The sequence below is a fragment of the Lampris incognitus genome, chromosome 8 (genome assembly GCF_029633865.1).
Source record: "Lampris incognitus isolate fLamInc1 chromosome 8, fLamInc1.hap2, whole genome shotgun sequence".
Lineage (NCBI taxonomy): Eukaryota > Metazoa > Chordata > Actinopteri > Lampriformes > Lampridae > Lampris > Lampris incognitus.
The window spans coordinates 28330691-28339316 of NC_079218.1; the positions used below are offsets into that span (position 1 = coordinate 28330691).

The window sequence follows — 8626 nt, forward strand, 5'->3', positions numbered from 1 at the left end:
TATATACATGTATAAATGCTGGCTTTCCAACCCCAGTTGGGACTAGTCTCTAGTAAGAGTCTATGGCTTAGACTCCTATTGTGTTAGACGTGAGTGAGAGTAACACGAATAGTCATACTGGCTTGGACGTCGCCTGGGTTAACAAGGTCCACGTCAGGTGTTGGGGAACCAGGACAACCTGATGAGAAATGGGTTACTGGAACAAGACATTAATGGACAAGGGCTGAGAATGTCAAACCGATGGAATGCTACTATAAATGCAGACCCCATCAGAGTGGCTATATGAAACATATGTGGGAACTGTGGACTAGTAGGAGACCACACTGACTCAGAAACAGCTAGTGGCTCAATGCTCGAACATCAGTAGAAAGAAGCTACTATCACAGCTTAAGATGGAGAGGCTCCTACAGGATGACTATACAATTCAGCACTCTGAATGACCACCCAGTAGACAGGAGATACATGAGGACAGACTCCAACCAGCTGAAACAATCCTACCAGCCATGACAGCTGAAGCTGAGGTTCAAATGAGAATCATGGCCAGAGTAAAGACAGTCAATCCCCGGGCTTGGCTTACATGACTCAGTGACAAAGTATCATCACAAAGCCTGATTGCGGATGTGAACACAGCCTTACGCAATATCTCAACTGCCACCATAACAGAGACCAACAAGCTTATATATGCCACTGCAACCATAATCCTGGAGATGCTTGGGTATAGGATTAAGAACACAGGTCACCAACAGTACCCTTCATGGAGGAGAAGGCTGGAAGCCACGATCAAAGCAACACAGAGTGATATTAGTCAGTTAACAGATGCAGAAAGGTGTGATGAAAGGCAGGCCCTGATTGAAGAAGTACAGCAAGATGTCCATAGGTGAGGCCCTGGAAACTGCCAAACAAAGGCTCACAGCTCTGGCCGCCAGGCTGAAGAGATACACTAGAGAGGCAGAAGCCAAAAGAATAAAAAGGAGGCATCACACAACACCAATGCCCAGTGGCTGGTGGACCTAAGAACAGACCACAGCGATATACCAAAACAAGAAGCAGTTATCATCACAGTGGCCGACATCCAATGACGGGTCTCAAACATGAAGAGCTGGACTGCACCATGCCCTGACATGATTCATGCCTACTGGCCGAAGACGCTAACAGCACTCCATGAATGGCTGGTAACACAGATGAACCAGCTGTTAACATCAGTGTTTCACCCTGACTGGCTAATAGGGGAGAACAATACTGATCATGAAGGATCCCCACAAGGGTACAACACCTTCAAACTACTGCTGATAACCTGCCTCCACAACATCAGAGATCGTGTCAGGCATCATAGCAGCCAAGATGAATGGACACTGTGAATGGGCAGCTACTGTTTATAGAGCAGTCACACAAGACTCTAAGACCAGACAGACCAACCTGAGCACAGCCTGGATTGGCTACAAGAAAGCCTGCGATTCAGTGCCCCACACATGGTTAATGGAGTGCTTGGCACTATAAAAAGCCAACAGAACACTGATATTCTACTCTATAAACTCCGGTGAACAGTGCATCCATAATCAAATAGGCACACAAATCAGCCAACATCAAGAATTCAATGCGGCAGTGGAAAACAACACTAGAGGCCAATTCAAAGACAATCACACAGGTAGCCATCAAATATGGCATATACCAAGGTGATGCACTATCCCCACAGCTATTGTGCATAGGCCTGAACCCCCTCAGTCAGATCATCACAAAGAGTGGATATGGATACAGGTGCAGAAGTGGAGTTACCATCAGCCACCTCCTATACATGGATGACATCAAGCTATATGCCAGGAATGAGCAAGACATTGACTCACTGATCACCTCACCAGGATCTACAGCGGTGACGTCATTCAGACTGGACAAGTGGCATGTCAAATGGTGGCAAAAAGAGGAAAGGTGGTGAGGACTAATGGGGTTGAATTACCAGATGGTAGGATAACAGACATACAGGACAGTTACAAGTATCTGGGTATTCTACAGGCAAATGGAAACCACGTGGAGGCAGCAAGGAGGTCAGCTACAGCCAGATACCTCCAGAGAGTGAGGCAGGTCCTGAGGAGCCAGCTCAATGGGAAGAATAAGAGCCAAGCCATCAGCACATACATATGCCCTACCAGACATCAGATACCCAGCAAGAATAATAAGCTGGCCAAAGGAGGAGATAAAGGCCACAGATATCAGGACACAGAAACTCCTCATAAACTATGAAGGGTTCCACCTGAAGTCCAACAGCCTAAGAACGTACAATAAGCGAAAAGATGGGGGCTTTCAATGTCCAAGCCACAATCCAGGATGAAACAAGGAATACCCATGAGTGCATCAGAAAGAGGGCCCCCAAGAAGAACTGCTGAGTGAGTACCTCAGGCAGCAGAAGACGGAGTGCAGAGGATGACGAAAAGGAGGTATCATGGAAGACTAAGCTGGTGTACGGGATGTACCATCGACAGATAGAAGGACGTGGCTGATATCGAGAAATCCTACCAGTGGCTAGAAAAGGCTGGACTGAAGGAATGCACAGAGGCTCTGATCATAGCAGCACAAGACCAGACACTAAGCACCAGATTGGTGGAGGCAGGGGTCTACTACACCAAACAAGACCCAAGATGGAGGCTGTGCAAAGATGCCATTGAGCCAGTCTAGCACTTAGTTACAGAGTGTAAAATGCTAGCTGGGAAAATGTACACTGAAAGGCATAACCAAGTGAAATTAACTAAATTGGGTTAGTGCGATACACAAACTATTTATCTAGTGTAATAGATATTACACTTACGCATACATTATATGTTGATTGTGCTGCAAATGTGTGTCTATTTGTATTTGTATTTTGACTATTTGTATATATTTCTTTTCTTTTGTATTTTGTACCACTGGGGAGTTGCATTTAATTTCGTTGTACAGCTGTGCAATGACAAATAGGCATTCATTCATTCAAATGAGTTACATTCAATCTCTACACCCTTTCCCTAATCTTAGCCATACCCAATTTATGCCTAACCCTAATCATAACTCTAACCTTAACCTAACCCTAATTCGAACCTTAACTAATAAACCAAAATTAGCATTTTTCCTTTATGACATTCCGTCGCCATGCTAGGAAACGAAATTTACTGTCCACGGGAAATACATGGGCAATTTCCTGGAAGACTCATTTTATGCATTTAGCGGCACTTTTGACTCAGGTTGGGCAAGGACATTTGCCAATCTGATAACCTCTGTGAAATCCTTGAACCCTTTTTTGTTACCCGGGTGAACAAATTGTTTGAAAATATTTGTAATAAATTATAGAATTTCCCCTTTGTGTGGCTTGTCCAAGTCTACTTCCAAATGCATCAACATGTTAAGTTAATTTAGGTCAGTCTATCTCCAGGGCACAATGGAGGAGAAGATCTATGATCGTCAGGTAGCAAAGCAATCTCTGTCCTTCCGGGTAGTGGATCAACAACAGATAGAGAGGCACTTCACCCAGTCCGACCTGACCGAACTGTACATGTTTGAGCCAGAGCTGCTAGATGACCCAAAGTCCAAGAGAAGCAAGAAGACCCCCTCTTTGTTACCCAAGGTAAATACAGGGTCTCAGTTCAGTGTCACATCTCTGGCTTTGCAGCAACTATAGTTTTTCTTATTGATGCAGTATTCAGTTACAAGGCTGTTTTGACTGTTGCACCGTTTGGCATGATCTCTGTGTACTCATCTGTCTAAGGATTTTATCCTGACTCACCTCCTGCAAAGCTGTAAGGAACATATAGTGCGCTACCATGAGCATGAGTCTCTCCTGGATCATAAGGAGGAGGAGGAGCTGAGTGAGGCTGAACGCAAAGCTGCCTGGGCGGAGTATGAAGCAGAAGTAAAGAACCACACACAAACTGCAAAACAGTTGTATAATGAACACTTCTGAGCTATGGTCATCTCTTGTGTCTTCAGAAGAAGCCTTCACACACACTATTTTATGAAATTTGATGTTTACATTTAAATTTGTGTATTTCTTTCTGACTAAGGGTGCACTGTTGTCAAACAAGCAATTAAACCCCCCTGACCTCACGGCACATTACTTTCACCTGAGCCCAAGTGCAATGACAGAGATGACCAATGAAGAACTAATGGTATAAGTGTGAACCGCCTTGAAAATTTATTGAAATTGCTTCTACAGTGGGCTGTATTTTATTTCATATTAAAATATTTCATTAAAAATGTCTTCACAGAAGCTGCTGAATCAGGGTCGAACAAATGTAAGGAGAGCCACTCTCTCACTGCAGTCCTTTAGGACTCTGAGCCTTCCAGACCTCGTGTTAACAGTGGTGAGTAACCTTAAGTGCCCCAGTCATACTAATCTGGTGGCTGAAAATTCTCAAAAGGAGAGGGCAATTAAAAAAAATTGATCGCAATTAAAAGAAAAAAAATCGCACCAAAAATGAATGGTTATATTTGAATGGTCAGTTGGTGCTTTTTTGGTATGCCCTGAGTATGCTTGGTTGGTTCTGAGTATGCTTCAAACACTTAGAATTTTGAGTAAATACATGAATTTGAAGATTTTTAGATGGAAAATTTTGCAGCCATTGGCTGGTGGTTAACATACGAAATGGCTGACAGAGAACATCAACATTCATCTGTCTCGCAGAATACAACTGGACTGTCAAAGGAGAGCAAGTATCAGCTTGTAGTTAGCTGTGCAGAGCATCTATTTTGGATTGCTTGTGTTTGCTATTTTACAGAGGCAAGCGAACCCACAAATGTCTGAGGCCGAGGTTAGGATCAAGGCTGAGATTAAGAAGCTGTCAGATGAAAAGGAGCTGGGACGTAGGCAAGCCATTTATCAAGATATTCTTGGAAAACAACAATCTGTAAGTCTTGTTATTTACACCAGTTTCAACCTTACCTGTGTATGTATTTGAGGCTATTCTCATATCTTTAACTTATCCCTGTTTAGCTGGCACTGTGCGTCCAGGCCATAATGACGAATCGAAGACAACAAGCGGTACAGATGGCTGTAACCAATGTGCAGCCAGTGCTGATTGACTTGACTACAAATGCCATGTTCTAGCTGAAAAAGATACACATGCATTTGGCCTTAATTTTCAGTTTGGATTACGCTCAGAATAAGAACAAAGAAGGTTCATAAGTTTACCACTGGCAGCAGAAATTAAGCAATTTGGCTAAAATTGATTTTTATTCTGCTGTTGTTTTCAGTGTCCAGTGTTTTGTTAAACTTAATGTACAGCAGAAATTACAACGAAGCCAAAAGGGACAATAACATATTGTGCTGTGATGTAACACTACGCCATTACTGGATTGGATTGAAATTTACACAGTGACCACAAATGCTAAATTACACTGACAATATTGTTTTGGGGTACGTTATGTTATTCTGATTGAAAAGTAAAAGCACCTTTAGTATGAATGTTTTGTATAGCCAAAAAGTAACCTTAAGTATGTGATGCATTGTCAGACCACTTCAGTCCTCTTCAAAAGTATCTCTGCATTTCATTGTCTCAGGGATTCAGTTGTGTGGCTCTGAATTACAGTACATTACAAACTGACCCATGAATCTGCTAGTCAAGATATTAATTTCTTTCAGTTCTGTATGCCGACTTCTGGCAGATTTGGTTAGGAATTCATATGCACTGATGGTTCATTTGTTCAGTTATGGCTGAGAGTTAAGAATTTATTTATAGATTTTGGCTTAAAATACACTCACAGCAGACATTGTACGTTAACTCTTGTCGTTATAATTTCATGTCAGAAATAATTACAACCAACAAAGCCAAACAACAATGCGCTGCTGTCCAAACAGAGAGATGCTTATTTGTTTGATGTTTGTTTGCTGTCTGTTTGAACAGTAGCGCATTGCATTTAACATTAAAATGTGTTGCATTTGAATGACAATGATTTGATTCTTGTTTTATTGGTGCAGTCTTTTTCATGTTTAAATAAACAGTTGGAAATATTGCAGAGCGTCTCTATTGGTTCATTTTTTTGCAGTGTCATCAAAACAGTCATGGCAAAGACCATGACAGAATTTAGCTGCTACGGGAAGAAAATGCAATTTAACAGTAAGTAGATGAATATAAGGAGGCGTTTTTGTCATGGACCTTAAATAACATTTTAAACAGAATGCATATCTAAATGTAATTATGTTTGGGGGGGGGTTTGATCCAGCTGAGTGAGGCTGGCATAAAAATTTGATCGTGTAGTGTTTAATAAATTAAAATTTCCTTTCACTTTAGTGTCTTCCTTTCATGAGTCCCAATTTAGATTCATCCTGTGGCACTGAGCAAACCAGCTGAGTGAGGCTGGTTTGCTTAGTGCCACAGGGTGTACATGGGTGGAAAGCTGCACATTATATCTTTGACTAAAAAACATTAAAAGTCATATTCATTTTTTATTTATTTTTTTTACAACTCAAGATAGTCATAGATGGACCCTTCTTAGTGCCGTACTACTTTACCAACTTAAGCTGAGCAGTGCTGTCTGTTTTCAATGTAACCTCTTGAAGAAGGGTTTATAAAACGTTTTCCTCCAAAATGATAGTTATGATGCCATGTTGCACAGTTATCATTTGAAGTTCCGGGGGAAGTTCACTTATTGATTCTTGATTTAAAAAAAACAAAAACAGTGAGTCATACGTGTGTGAATTTCAGTTTTGTTCTGCACAGTTGATTCATTGACCAGCAACAATAAGACCAAAGAGGATCAATCACTCAATCAATCCTTTTTGGTCCTCTTGTTGCTTTCTTCTCTTCAAATGTCTTAATATACCTTTATACTATCCCTATCCCACAAAGTAACCTTTACTGAATTGGTATGATGAAACTGCACTGCTGAAACCTACCTTAAGTTTTCAGGTACTACTCAAACGTGATAAAAAAAAACGGTAAAGCACAAACAAAATGTGTAGCACTCGGTCTCGATATAAGAAAGTATTCACTCATTGGCCCTGTCTGTGGGTGGGAAGCTGGATGTGGGTGTGTGTGCTGGTCACTGCACTAGTGCCTCCTCTGGTCGGTCGGGGCACCTGTTCGGGGGTGGGGGGACTGGGGGGAATAGCGTGATCCTCACTGTCAGGTGAAAAGAAGCGGCTGGTGACTCCAGATGTATCGGAGGCATGTGGTAGTCTGCAGCCCTCCCCGGGTTGGCAGAGGTAGTGGCACAGTGACCGGGATGGCTCGGAAAAATAGGGTAATTTGCCAAGTACAATTGGGGAGAAAAGGCAAAAAAAAAAAAGAACTTCATACATACTTTACATACTTTGACAATATTTTTGTTTAGGTTTTCATTTGGACCGTAGTTCAGCCAGGGGGCCAAAATATACTAGAATTCTGTGGCAGTTGGATGAATGAAGGATCAGATTGTTATAAAACAGAGCGCCAAAAGATGTAATTTGGATTTGTGAATGTCCACTGCCTACCCAGCCACTGACCTCACCACACATAACTGCCCTGAATTAACCCTTTAGCCGTCACCAGACCAGTTTTTATTTCTGGTAATAGCCTTGCATACATGAACAATATAAAAAAATAAAATGTCAGGGTGTTGAGAATATCACAGTAGATTGGACCATGTTGTATTCGGATGACTTGACCAAGCAGAAGGCAATATCTCTTGCTCTGTGTCCCACTGGAAGTAGGGAGCAGCTGTTCAAGCAACTGAGAGTTTCCCTAGAGAGGTCTCGGGCCTCCTAAGGATATTCGTTAATTAAAGAAACCGAGCCAGATGTAGTAGCTGAAAGCCTTCAAGGTTCCCCCTTTGTGCTCCACTTCAACTGATGCTCTGGAAAGTAATGCAGACAAAACTACTTGGGGCCCAATAATAAGGACTAGGGACTACATGCATGTCTGGAAATGTCCTTACAGGATATGAATTTCTTCTCAATTAATGAAATGAGGGGACGATTACGTATGATGTCTATGACGGACTTTACTTTCAGGTGTTTTCACATATCAGGCCAAGATTTTGTCCGCATTTATAACAACTCACCTGTGCTCCTGCATGCTTGTTTTTTTAGTGTGGCACATTAGTGGTTTGTGTGCATGTGGACAAAATTGATATATATCTTGTCAACCCCATAAGTTGACGGTATAATGGTTGTTGAAACAGTTTATCATTATACACCTACATATTGTGACAATTTTAGTGTTGCTAGTGCAGGCTTCATTCCTGGTGACATAGCTTAACTGATTTTTTTTCCCCTTTCTACAGCTCTCACCTGACGAACTGCATTTAGTATTGAGCAACAAAACAAGACCCCACACCCCTACCACATTCTCAAACTCACTTTGGTTAAGACATTAAGAAAAGAAATTATGTAAAATCATTTATTTTAAAAAATGGGGGGGGGGGATAGGTCACAATGCCTGAGGTCATTTAGAATTACATGTTGGAGAAAGTGGATAGTGTCCATTAGAGAGACATCTGAAGTGGTCTGTCAGCATTTGATATATGAGCTAGTAAAACATTAATTGCTCTGGGCCAACCAGTAAGTTGTAACAGAAAGGTCTCTACTTGTGGTATATCTCAAATTAACATTCCAGGCATTTTACGTGATGTAGCATATTCATAAGGATTGGTTAAGGCCAGGGATGGTGCCTCAAAATAAAACGTGTAG

At 41.7% G+C, this 8626-nt stretch overlaps 1 protein-coding gene across 2 annotated transcripts in view; it reads left to right on the forward strand.

Annotated features, from left to right (window-relative positions):
• Positions 1-5965, forward strand: part of LOC130117200 (transcriptional regulator ATRX-like) — a 103133-nt gene extending 97168 nt beyond the window's left edge. Inside the window, exons 30-35 of one of the 2 annotated variants that reach the window (XM_056285371.1) lie at positions 3395-3586; positions 3728-3871; positions 4023-4127; positions 4227-4322; positions 4737-4865; positions 4952-5965. In XM_056285371.1, coding sequence (XP_056141346.1) covers positions 3395-3586; positions 3728-3871; positions 4023-4127; positions 4227-4322; positions 4737-4865; positions 4952-5065 — 780 coding nt within the window. In that variant the 3' untranslated portion in view covers positions 5066-5965. The remainder of the gene's footprint in view (positions 1-3394; positions 3587-3727; positions 3872-4022; positions 4128-4226; positions 4323-4736; positions 4866-4951) is intronic. The other variant, XM_056285372.1, reaches the window with a different exon arrangement.
• The last annotated feature ends 2661 nt before the right edge of the window (positions 5966-8626 follow it).